The 13419-nt window shown below is 43.6% G+C and overlaps 1 protein-coding gene across 7 annotated transcripts in view; it reads left to right on the top strand.

Moving 5' to 3' along the window:
* IRF2 (interferon regulatory factor 2) overlaps nucleotides 1-11908 on the top strand; it is an 83022-nt gene extending 71114 nt beyond the window's left edge. For 6 of the 7 annotated variants that reach the window (XM_079141939.1, XM_079141940.1, XM_079141942.1 and 3 more), the window contains 3 exons: nucleotides 1889-2053; nucleotides 9492-9538; nucleotides 10870-11908. In XM_079141939.1, coding sequence (XP_078998065.1) covers nucleotides 1889-2053; nucleotides 9492-9538; nucleotides 10870-11175 — 518 coding nt within the window. In that variant the 3' untranslated portion in view covers nucleotides 11176-11908. The remainder of the gene's footprint in view (nucleotides 1-1888; nucleotides 2054-9491; nucleotides 9539-10869) is intronic. The other variant, XM_079141938.1, reaches the window with a different exon arrangement.
* Nucleotides 11909-13419: the final 1511 nt, after the last annotated feature.

Genomic DNA, 13419 nt, shown 5'->3' with positions numbered 1-13419 from the left:
TGTACTGGAATGTTTTCATCTTTAGCAGGTTAATGATGGTTTCCCTGTCATTTCTCATGGGTTTAAATGTTAAAAGAACTTCCACACATGTTAGTTTAACATTGATTATGGTGACAAAATGCTTTGAGGACCTTGGGAAAATATTTTTATTGCCATGCTATTATCTTCTTTATTAATTGGAGCCAATTTTCAGGAACATTTCATCTAATCAGCTGCCAACAGGAGTATAAGGTCAATTCTCTATAAAATTAGAACAGGGTGTTTGGGACATTCAAATTAAAAACACAATGGATATCATTACTTACCTATCAGATGGCTAAAATAAAAAATAATGACAATGCTAAATGCTGGTGAGGATGCAGAGAGATTAGATGACTCAGACATCGCTGCTGAGGATGTAAACGTACAGCCACTCTGGGAAACAGCTTGGCTGTTTCTTGTAAAACTCCACATGCAATTCCCATATGAGCTGGCAGTTGCACGCTTGGGCATTTATCCCAGAGAAATGGAAACTTGTGTTCATGCAAAACTTGAACACCAACGTTCAGAGCAGCGTTATTTATAATAGCTAAAGACTGGTATCAACCCAGACATTCTTCAGTAGGTGAATAGTTAAACAGATGAAGTACACCAGGCCATGAAATACCACTCCACCAATAAAGAAAGACCAACTATTGACATACACAGGAACTTGGGTGACTCTCCAGGGAATTCTGCTGAGTGAAAAATGCCAATTCCAAAGGATTGCTATATGAGTCCATTTATGGAACATCCTTGAAATAACAAAAATATAGAAAGAGATTAATGGTTGTCAGGGACTAGGGAAAAGACAGTGGATGCGAAGGTCCTGAAGGAAAGTGGATACGGTAACGTGAGAAGTACTGTCACTCTGTCACTTAACTTATTAGTATTTTGACTGTGGTGGTAGGTACCTGAAACTATTTATATGATTAAAATTGTGTAGAACTAAGTGTCCACACAGGCACACACACACAGGAGCACAAGTAAAATTGAGGAGATCCAAACAAGATGGTGGACTGTTACCAATGTCAGTGTCTGGTTGTGATGTCAAATTATGGTTTTATAAGATGGTGCCATTGGAGGAAACAGACTAAAGGGCACACATGCTCTCTATTATTTCTTACAACTAATATAAGTTTATAATTGTTTCAAAATTTAAAATTTAATTAAAAAAATATCAAGGCAGTTTCAAAGCCAAAAAATATACTGAGGCCAGTTTCATCTTAGCAGTGTTTTGGAGATGCAATTAATGTTTGTTAGAAATGGATCGTGGACTCCTAACATTGTTCTGGTATTTTGGTCAATCTGTCCGTATTCAGAGCAGGAAGAAGCTGGGAGTATGAATAGAGCCCCCTTCTCCCATGACTAAAAATAACACAGTAGGGTGAATTTTAATGGCTTTTCTTCTCACTGAATTTTGATAATGTGTCTCTGAACCAAAGAACTTAGAAAATAAGTACAGGCTATTCCTTGAGATCAAGAGCAGAGAGCAGGAATAGGTCAAGTTCAAAGCGCTGTCACGTCTGGAGTAGAGATAGGTCTGGATGCAGCCTGCAGCTGTGGCTAGGATGGGATTGAGTTGGAGACTCTTGCTAATCTGGGTAGGACACTGCTACCTTGCATTGGGAGCCACTCTGGGGATAGACATGGGGAACCCGGTGACTGCAGGCTGCTTCTCTGGTGATATTAACCCAGAACTCAGGTTTATTCTTCAGCTTCATGATAGGTGAAATGTGGTAACCAGGAATCTGACTCCTAGCTAGCAAGCTGTCTCTGTTGGGGAAGGTTTTTTTCTTGAGAGAGTGTGCTAGAATTGTGAAGTCAGGAGACTTTGGTGTGGTGCATGATGGTTCTCTTTCCTTTGAAGTTGTAGGACAGTCCCATCTGGACAGCACCATCGAAGATCAAGAAATTGTCACTAATCCGCCAGACATTTGCCAAGTTGTGGAGGTGACCACCGAGAGTGACGAGCAGCCAGTCAGCATGAGTGAACTGTACCCTCTGCAGATTTCCCCCGTGTCTTCCTATGCAGGTGAGTGGGCTGGGGGGGCGGGAATCCTGGGGACTGAAGGGGGAGGAGAGCAGAGCCATCCTTTAGCTAGCCTCACCCCATCCCACCACTCAACAGAGTATCTCCTCCATGTCCTAGGAATTCTTCTTGCTGGAGTTATTTTATTTTCTTGACCAGCACCTTCTTGGTCACTTTTGTTTTCAACTGGAAAACATGGTCACAGCATTTTTTGCATGATTGCCCATGACATGTTCATTCATAGAATCTTAATTTGATTAAGCTAGAGAGGACCTTAGAAATCGTCTTTTCCAATTCCTTTATTTTCAGAAGCTAAGGGCCACACAGCCATTAAATGTTTTGGGCCAGGATTTCAACTCAGCTTTCAGACCTCAAGGTCATTGTTAAAGCCATTCCATTCCATCAGGTTTATCGATCACTTCCATTGTTTTCCCCTCTTTTTTGTTTTTCTGTTTATTTCAGCTTCTAACTGGGCCAAACAACTGAACCCATTTCTAATTCCCCAAGGAATTGGTCCCATAATTTCAGGAATCTGCCCAGACAGAGTCACAGGATTAGAATCTGTTTCAGAAAATGATGGTTCCTTTCTTCACCAACATTACCTCATCTGGTATTCTCTTCCTAATGATCTCTGTTTACTTTTTTGGAACTCAGTCATAATTAGGAAATTTAAATTCTGAGCAGTGTTATTGCTTGCATGTATTAAAAATAAAGAGCAGAGGCCCTCTCATGGGAAACTACGGTTAGTTCTAGGAAATGGTTCAGGATTCCTCCTGGTGTTCTCTGCATACTGCCAAGAAGAGGGTCTTCCAGCGAGGGTGCCACCCTAGTGACTGGCACAGAAGCACCGTGACAATTAGAGTGAATTCAAATGCCTGGTTGTTTGTAAATTATCAGTCACTAAATTAACCTCATCTTCCATGAATGCTTACTTTCTTTTTTAACTTATTTTTTAAATTGTGGTAGAATGCATATAGTGCAAATTTGCTATTTTCTGTGTCCAGACCAGTGGCATTAAGTGCATTCATGGTGTTGTGCAACCATTACCACCGTCTCTAGAACTCTATTCATCTTGCAGAACTGAAACCCTGTTCCATTAAACACTACTCCCCATTTCCCCCTTCCACCCAGCCCCTGGCAACCACCAGTCTCCTTTTTGTCTCTGTGAATTCAGCTACTCTAGGTAGCTCTTATGAGTGAAATCATATAGTATTTGACCTTTGGTGATTGGCTTATTTCACTTAGCCTACATCCTAACTTACTTTTGTGTTAGGAACATAGAAGGAATATGGGAAACCTTGGCTACGGGGGGAAGCTTATGTGTAATCTGTCAAGTGTGATAAGCTTGTCATCAGTTGTTCATTCATCAAACCTATTTTGAACTCTTCTATGTGCCAGGCTGTTTTTGGTCTTACAGTTTCCAATAACTGTATCATTTGTTGCATGTTTATTGTGCCCTGGTAACTACACTAGATACTTGGTGTTGATTGACTTGCTTAATTATCAAGAAAATAACCCTCTTAGCTGGAATACCATCATTATTCCTTCTTTAAAAATGAGGAATCTAAAGCAAAGGTGGGTAAAGCAGTCTGTCCAGGGATGAAAAACTGGTGGCATAGAGAGCGTCTGTGTGTAGCTGATGCCAAAGACCTGAGCTTGATCCCTCACACTGCAGTGCTGCCCCAGACAACATCCGTACCCTCCGAGCTCACTTGATAGTCACAGGAAGCCACCAAAGGGCATGGAGCAGAGTGTTTAGGTCTTAACCATATTGCAGAGATAACAGAAATGTGAAGGACTAAGACATTTTGCTTATAATTATATAGCTATGGCTAAAAACTTCTATGTCTTGATGCTGCTGGCATTGTTACCCTCTCTGTCTATAAGTGGGTTGTTTTGGTGGGCATGGGGTATTAGAGCTTGAGAGTCGACCTTCATGTTTATCTGTGGTGCAGGTCTTTTCTGAAGTCTTCCTTGGGGGTTCTGGAAAGATCTCTTCCTGCAGTGGTGCCAGCAGTGGCATTTTGCTTTAGCAGAAGAATCCCAAGAACAGCTGATGCATGCCGAGAGAAATGAAAATTTCATTACCCTTTTCAGGATATTTGCATAGATTTCAAAAGAAGGATTCCAGTGCCAGAATGACAGGCAGCGGGAGGTTCTGTTGGAGCCTGGCTTTGCAGACTGGCCTCTGGTTCTTTCCATTGTTTTCGTTGTCTGAATTCTCCAGAATCTTTTAGAGGGAAGTTTATTGGATGGAGCTGAAGTGTTCCATTGCTGCTGCTTTTCTTGAGCGTATAGACCTTCATCTGTTACTGACCATGCCTAGTTTAGGCCTTTTAAGTCTTCCAGCATTCTGCTAGTAAGGGCAGCTCTATATTCATCTTCACTTTATGTTCCTCAATAGGATGGGCTGTTGGACTGCTTTTCGTGACAGAGTTTCTTTGTTCAGGTTATTCAATCCCAGTTCAACCTTCTCTAACAGTTCATTCACCTGTTAAGGAAATTTGCTAGTTGGAGGTCAGTTGCTGTATTTTCCCCTTACTGATCATGCAGTATAATCCCAGTAGTATTACAAAACCACATTCAGTTTTGCAAATCTGTCTTCTCGGTCTAAAATATCATGGTGAGAAAGAGAAGAGACAGTTTCCTTGAGTGGAAGTACTTGCACTGGATGTTGTAAGATAATGTAAAAGTCTAGTTTGATTTGTATTATTTTTATCCTGGGAAGGGATGTTCAAAGCCCAATCTGTGGAGGCTCTCAGGAATAGTCATTTTATTTATTTATTTATCTGCGGTGCTAGGAATTGAGTCCAGGGCCTCATGCGTACCAGGCAAGCACTTTACTCCCAAGCCTCATCTCTAGCCCTCATTTTTCTTTTGAATGTCTACCATGCAGTTCCTTTTGCCTGATCTGTGGCACCAGGATTCGATTAGGTTATTGATGACTTTGTAAAAGAACACCCCAGTAGTATTTTGGGGAGAATAGATCAGAGAAGGAAGCAAAATACAAAGGATTCATTGCTTGTAATCCAGAGAATGGAGATTGTACTGACCAGCAACCATCAGGAAGGACTTTGGGTCCATAAGGAAACCATATCAGGCTTTCAAACTGTCGGGTGGAGCAGAGATCCATTAGCTTTGAGACTAAGGGGATTCTAATTTGAACCTTTCAGTTGAGTCTTTTAGTGAAAGTAATTGAGGAAATGATTGAAAGAAATCCTTATTGATTTTATTTTGTGGAACAAGAGCCTTCCAGAAAATGTGCTAGATATCATAAAGGGCAAACATGCTTTACATAATATTCCTGAAATGACTTGGCAGTGTATATTCTCAGGGTTGTGTTAAAAACTGTACTGAGGGAGATTTGAACCTAAGACAGCACGTCTTGGAACTGATGCTCTGGAAGAAGCTTGGAGGTTATCTGATCTATACTGCTCCCTTGCCTCTCACCCTAGCTGCTTTCAGGAATGTAAACCAGAAAGGTCAAGTGAATTACTCATGTACCTGTTGAATATTGCATAAACATTTCCATCTTATTCAGATTATGCTGGTAAAGCAACTCCATTTTTTTTTAATTCCCTTGTTTTCAAAATTAGTATCAAAAAACCCAGACTGATCAAAAGGCAAAATGAAGTAACTCATGTTGGTATTTCAGAGTAACATGAATCTGGAAACAGCAGAAGCAGTGAACTCATTTGTCCGGTAAGAAGTCACCTTGGAAATGGTGGAGTAAAACCGAGAGACAGAGGAAGTGAGCACTTTGAGCCAGGCCTTTGGGAGTAGTCCTGAGAACCACTGTTGGTCTGGAAAGAAGACTGGGGTTCATAGGTGGGATCCTCAGATGCTACGTCTCCTGGGCGGAAGATGCTCAAGGCCTCTTTTTTAAGAGAATAAAAACTAGAGACATCAGTGTGTTAGTCAGTCTTTTGTCACTGACAAAATACCTGAGATAAACAATAAGGGCTGGAGGTGTAGCTCAGTGGTAGAGCACTTGCCTGGCATGTGCTAGGCCCTGGGTTCATTTCCCACAACTGCAAAAAAAAAAGATTTATTCTGGCTGATGTGTTCAGAGGTTTCAATCCATGATCACTTGGTGTCTCTATGAACTGTGGCAAGACAGACCATCATGGTGGGGAACGCCCAGATAAACAAAGCTGAGAACATCATGGTGGCCAAGAAGTGAAAGACAGGGCGAGGCGAGGGAGAAGGAGAGAAGAGGAGCTGGGGTCCCCTGTCCCTTCCAGGGCATGCTCCCAGCGACCTCTCTTCTTTCTACTAGACCCCCTCTCCTATAGGTTCCCCCACCTCCCAATACTGCCATTTCCTGGGGCCCAAATCTTCAGCATTTAAGATCCAAACCTTAACACTTAGTTTGCTGACTTAGAGTCTTTATAACTACTTCAGAAGCAGTTGACCTTAATTTAGAAATGATGATCTTTCAACCAGCATTTGTGTCCGTTGAAAACAAAAGTCCAGAACCTGAGAAACATCATCCACACCTTTTCCCCTGAAGTTGAGAACTGGGTACTTAGTGAAAATTGACATTCTGCTCATGTTCATGGTCTGTGCAAGGAGACCACGGAGCCTTTTTTTTTTTTTTTTTTTTTTTTGCTATCAGAGCATAAACCTAGAGTCACTTTACCACTAAGCCACATCCCCAGCCCTTTTTTTTAATTTTATTTTTTCATTTTGAGACAGGACCTCACTAATTGCTAGAGCCTTACTAAGTTGCTGAAGTTGGTCTCAAACTTGGAATCCTCCTGCCTCAGCCTCCTGAGCATCTGGAATTACAGGGATGTACCCCAGCATCTGGCTTACCAAGGAGTCTTAACCCAGGATCTGATTTCCAAAACCTCCAACAACCGCAGCTTGGGCTTGATAGAGTCCCAGAAACTTGGTGTCAATAGCTTATTTTCCTGAGTCTCCAGCCCCCAAAGTATGCCTGGTGGCATTCGTTTACATTTTTATTTGAAAGGGAAAGGAACAGAAGATCATGGTATTTATGGAGGGTCATTAAAAATGAAGGGGGCTTGGCATGTGTGGAAGGAAGGGAAACTTTGGCTTCAGAGCACAAACAAAGCTAAGCATAAAAATGGAAAGGGGATCTTGAACTTTCCCCGGAGGCAGAGCCAGCGGGGAAGCGGAGTTGCCTTTGGTGGGGGTCCCTGGAATCAGAAGTGCAGTTTTGTTTTCTCTCCTCCGTGCTGACTCAGTCTGTGACTTTGGCAAGTTTCTCAACATCTCTGTTCCTCATTTTCCTTCTTGGGAGTGGCAGTCCAGCCTCCTGCCTCCTCAGGAGACTGGGCTCATGTGGGGTCATGTTTGGAGGGAGGTTTCCTTTTCCATTGCTCTTCATTTGTTTCTGTCTGGGAACATTTTGTGTGCCTGTTGTTGTCAGTTGGTCTCCATAGCTGGGATCATTGTCAGCTAAGCCTGGACCCTTCTCTTGGCATCTGTTGCTCCAGCTGTGCTTTGGGGAAACGTGCTCAGTTCATACAGTGCAGAGGCCTGTCCTTTAGCTGCTCATGGTCAGTCCTAGCTATTTCCCAGGCCTTTGCAGAGCGATGGGAGAACAGTGGCTGAGAAACATGCAGAATGCTCCCAATGGGATCCATGGGGTTCACATGTTTGCTGTTTGATCAACGATGCGGCTGTGGCACGAGTCGTCCGTTGTTCTTTAGCCTTTAATGATGTATAGGGAGCCTGGTCTGTGGCTAGTGCTCTGGGTGGTGGAAGGGACTCAAGTCGGGGCTGAAGCCACCTTGTCCCACCAGGAAGATGTGAGATTGGAGGCCAGTCAGTCCCTTACCGGGGACAGGGTGGAAAAGTTTAGAAGGCTCTAGAACACATCAGCATTTCGACATAGAGAGGGACGATAGTAACTGCTGTCTAACTTGGGGTCCTTGTGAGGCTAAACAAAGCCTCCATGCAAAGGCTGTGGCCCAGCCTGGCCCCAGCACTCCACAGATATCCATTATTGCAGTTTCTCTTTAAGGCCGAACTACAAAATAAATGACCCAGACAGAATGATCCCTAAAAGTCTGTATTTTGGAAGTTCCACCCTCTATACTTTCATTTTGCAATGATCATGAACACTGAAAAGCTGAGGACCATTAAATTTTAATTTAAAAAGTTAATTTTTTAGCAAACTTTTATTGTAGGTAGGGGTGATGTATAACCACTGTTGACTTCAGCTCTCTTAATCCAGCCTGTCGTGCAAATTCAGTGTTGAACAAAAACCTAAGTGTGGTGCCAGGCCCTGTGGTAGGCCTTTCCTAAACACCCTCTCGCTCACTCATCACCCGGTCCTCCTTGGAAGGTGGAAGGGAAGGTAACACCCCCATTTTTTCAGATGAGAAAAATATATGTAGCTCACTGGAGTTAAGAAATTGGCTGTGTCTCCCAGCTGGCAAGTGGAATCAGGGTGGTAACTGGTTAGTTATCTATTGCTTCATGACACTGTAACCACAGGCTTAATGGCTTAACACAACGCACCATTCTTAACCACAGTTTCTGTGGATCAGGAGTCCAGACATGGCTTAGGTGGGTGCTTGGCAGCAGAATCTCACTGACCTGACTTCAGGGTATTGACTGGGATTGCTGTCTCATCTGAGGATCAGCTGGGAAGAGGTTCAGTTCCCAGCTCAAATGGATTTTGTCAGAATTTAGTTTTTTACTGGTTGTTGAACCAGACATGGCCCTTGGTCCTTTTGCCTTGTGAACTTTCCCAATAGGACCAGCAAGCCGGAGTCTCTTCAAAGGACAGGTTCAGTCTTATGTGACATGATCACGGCCATGTAATACTTGCATCCTTTGCTGTATTCTGTTGGTTACAAGCAAGTCAGAGGTCCCACCCAAACTTAAGAGGAAGGGGTTCAAAAAAAAAATGAACACTGGTTGAGCGTCTTAGGGTCACCCTAAAATCTGCCTACCTGTAGCCACACAGGTGGAAGATGCAACTCTAGGAATCTAAGATAAAAGTGACTAACCAGATGTGGGGTGAAGGAGGATCTGAGTGGAATGGGAATGATCTAGGAAGACTTCTTGGAAAATGTCCACTCTGAGTTGGGACTTCCGTGTGATGGCAGACACGGTCTGAAAGAGGACCAGGCTGGTGCTTCATGACCAGAGCTGCAGGGAGGAAAGGGTGTCCCGGGGACAGCAGTGGTGACTGCGTGGACATAGTCTGGCCCTTGGAAAGTGGGCCTCCCCTTCATTCTCAGCCTATTTCCTCTTAGAGGCCCAAGTGATTCAAACTCACTCCAGTTTTTCCCACATTGAAGTGTTTGATCTTATAAACGGGGGAGACGATGAATTTAGTTATCCATTTCTCTTTTGGAAAAGAAGTGATGATATATCTTTTATCAACACTGACTGAGCCTCAAAACAGCTTGAGCAACAGGAACAAATCGTGGTCCTGTGTTTTTCTCTCTTTGAACAGAAAGCGAAACTACCGACAGTGTGCCCAGTGACGAGGAGAGCGCAGAGGTAAGCCTGCTTCCTGCTCCGACCCACGTGCCTGTGCTTTTGATCACATTTTACTTTTGGATGTTTTTTTGTGTGTCTGATAAAATCTGCATAACCTCAAATTTACCACCCTTCTAGATTTTGAATTGTGAAATTGTTGGGCACCAAATGGGAAGAAAGGGGATAAAATGTTACCATCAGAAAGAGAGGCCATGACAACAGGGGAAGGAAATTGGAATTGAGGCCAGGAAATGTTGATATTCTTATCACTGTAAACATCCTAACTCACCAGCAGAAATAGAATGTCCTGCCTGGCCAAAAGCAATGACCAGAAGTAAAAGCCAGGAAGATCTTAGCAAAGTTACCCCCACATATACATCGGTTCCCTTCCTTGGGGAGCCTGCCCAGAGGCCACTGATGTCCAATCTTGATTCCCAGTCTGCCTGCTTCCTACTTCCCTCCTATAGCTGGGCCCACACAATGGCAGGAAATGGCTGTAATAGTGATGGAAAGCGACAAGGGGGTGAGAGGAAGAGGGCAGGGGGTGAAGGAGAGGTAGAGAAAAGCTAATGGTTTGTTGCATTATGATTTCCCAATGTACTCAACACATTGTAATAAAGTGCAGGAATTCTGAGAAGACAGTGTCTACATTCACGTATATTCCAGACTGGCTTCTTCAAGGTCAGAAACTTCCATCTCTGAATGAAGCCATCCTCTGAACAGGCTCGCTGTCTATTCTGGAGTTCCTTATTTCCTTTCCTCTGAAAACGCAGGTTGACTCAAGATCTAAATGGGCCAGCAGGGAGGACTAAGTTGCCCTGACAGACTGTCCATCATAGCCAAAAACCTGTTGAATGATCTGTGTGGGTGGCTAGAGCATAGAGGAATCAAAACTAAGTTTCCTGCCTTCATAGAATACCCTTAGCCATATTTCTGGGAGTTAGCAAGTAGGAACTGATAAAAAAGAGAAGAGAAACCATTACTTGGGGTACGAAGAACTGGGTATAGGTTTCAGTTGAGGGATGTACAGTTGCTAAACTTTTGTTTATTCCACAATACTTATAAAAAAAAATCGGTTCTAACACCTACACATGAGAACTGGGGATTGAACCCAGGGCCTTGCACATACTAGGCAAGCACTATACTTGCAGACCTTTTGTAAACTTTATTTTGAGACAGAGTCTCGCTAAGTTGCCCAGGCTGGCCTGGAACTTGTGATCCTCCTGCCAGTCTCCCAAGTCACTGGTATTACAGGTTTGCACCACCATGCCCAGCCTTGGTGGCACATTTTTTAAAAAAGGCATTCAGTGGAAGGAAAAGAACATATATATCTGGATTATTTTCTTTGAAAGGGGAGACCACACTGGCGGAAGAGGAACATTGAAGGCAAACAGTACCTCAGCAACATGGGGACACGGAGCACTTACCTGCTGCCCAGCATGGCGACCTTCGTCACTTCCAACAAGCCAGATCTCCAAGTCACCATCAAGGAGGAGAGCTGTCCGGTGCCTTACAACAGCTCCTGGCCCACGTTTCCTGACCTCCCCCTCACTCCCTCCGTGACCCCTACACCCAGCAGCAGTCGGGACCGAGAGACTCGGGCCAGTGTCATCAAGAAGACGTCAGACATCGCCCAGGCCCGCGTCAAGAGCTGCTAAGCCCTTGACTGTCCCCGGTGGTTGTTGGGATTTCTTGGCTTTGTGTTGTTATTTGTTTGTATTTTATTTTTCTCTCTGACACCTATTTTAGACAAATCTAAGGGAAAAAGCCTTGACAATAGAACATTGATTGCTGTGTTCAACTCCAGCACTGGAGCTTCTTTTTAACTCAGGACTCCAGCCCCTTGGTAGACGCGTGTCTCTAGAGCCTGCTGGATCTCCCAGGGCGACTCCCTCAAGTTCAAGGACCAACAGCCACACGGGCAGTGGAGGTGCTGCGTTGCCTACGGTCAAGGCCAGCGTGGTGGAGTGGATGCCTCAGAATGGACGAGAAAATGTGAACTAGCTGGAATTTTTTATTCTTGTGAATATGTACATAGGGCAGTACTAGCGACGTTGCGGTCTGCTTCTGCACCTTATCTTAAAGCACTTACGATAGGCCTTCTTGTGATCTTGCTCTATTCCACAGCACATTCACGTCCTCTTCTCTGCCCTTTACCCCTCCACCTGTCCCCTCCCGTCCCCTTCCATCCGGTTCCTTTCCTCCTTTTCCTCCCCTCAAAGTCTGTGTTCCACATCCTGGAGGAGGAGAAGGAGAAAAGGAACCTCTCCACAGATGTCCCATTTTAAGACTGCTTGGGAAAAAAAAGAAAAAAATCTTTCTAATCTGCTATGCTTGAATGCCACGCGGTACAAAGGAAAACTATCATGGAAATATTATGCAAATTCCCAGATTTGGAGACGAAAATACTCTAATTCTAACGAGAGCAAGCTTTTTTATTTTTTATACAGGGGAATATTTTATTCAAGGTAAAATTCTAAATAAAATATAATTGTTTTTTATCTTTTCTACAGCAAATTTATAATTTTAAGATTCCTTTTCTTGTTTATCAGCAGTTGTTATTACATCCTTGTGGCACTTTTTTTTTTTTTTAATTTTGTAAAGGTGAAAAAAGCTTTTATGAGCTCATGTAGCAATCAGATTATCCTGTGGATTGATAATAAATGAATATGATATATAGTTAAATTTTTAACGGGCATCACTCCTGGCTTTGTCTGTGTCTGCTTAGAGCACAATCCTGGGACAGGGCCAACAAATGTTTCTTCTTTGGGGCCCAAACTTTTCCCCTTGCTAACCAAAGAAACCCTGGAGCCTCCCACTGTGAAGCTAAAAGTGACTTCCTATTCTGGCCCTGTGCTGATTGTCTAACATGAAGTACCTTCTTTCCTATCATAGTTGTGCTCAAAATAGGGGTTTATCTCCATTGCATGAGGAGGAAACAGGAGACCTAAAATAAAATGCTTTCCCATGGTCACCTGGGCAGGAAAATTCTCAGGCATGAGAGGATCCTAAGTCTGGAATGGCCGAAGGGAGTCTGTTAATCCACTCCATTGTTTGTTCTCTACTGTGAGCAGATTCCAGCCACCTCTGGGTTTCTCCTGTTCTCACCCACAGGCTCCAATATGTGACTGAAGGTTTGTGTTTGTCACACACTGGGTGTACAGCTGGGAAGTTTCCGATAATGGGGTATCTTCAATGGGTTCTTACTTAACTGTAAATCACTCTTCTTTCTAAGACCAGGAACTTTGATACAGGCCCTGCCCTCAAAACGAAGGGTAGGTCCTCTGGAGAGAGCAATATGACTTCCAGGACACCAGTCTCCTTCATCCATTTGGTATTTCAAGGTGTAGACCTGACCTTGAGAAAACTACCACCTTAACCTCTCAGTCTTCCTCAGAATATAAAAACTTAGCTGCCTACCTGCCAAGTCTGGGAGATTAGAAGGAGATGGCTGAGTTAATATTTGAAAAGTTTCCTTCAATCTATGAAAGGACAAAGGGCTATTTTTATGCCTATCTCTCCATGTGTAGCTGCAGATATAATTAGCGGTTGTAAAATTATCCACCCTGAACAGAAACCAACTGAAGCCTGTTGCGGGTTGGTGTGCTACAGTGGAAGGACACGGGGCTGATTGAATGCTTCTGTGAGGAGCCCCTTCCTGGAAGGTGTTTGTGTCAATTTCTTGGTGAAAGCAGGAGTCGTAAGTCCTGAGTGGATGAATTCTGTTCTTTGTAACATATCAAAATCCTGTTATTTAGACCTTCTGTTTTTAACTAAATTTAAAAGAAAGCAGTAACAGAAACTGGCCCTGAGTTACATGACCTGGTGTTCAGAGGGTTTAGGGTAGCTCTGGTTCTCTGCCCGCTTCCCTCTTCCTGCCCCGGGATGAGCATCCAGCACAC

This window comes from Sciurus vulgaris, assembly GCF_902686455.1.
Source record: "Sciurus vulgaris genome assembly, chromosome: 5".
In the NCBI taxonomy this organism is placed as follows: Eukaryota; Metazoa; Chordata; class Mammalia; order Rodentia; family Sciuridae; genus Sciurus; species Sciurus vulgaris.
This window is presented reverse-complemented; position numbering and strand designations above follow the sequence as displayed.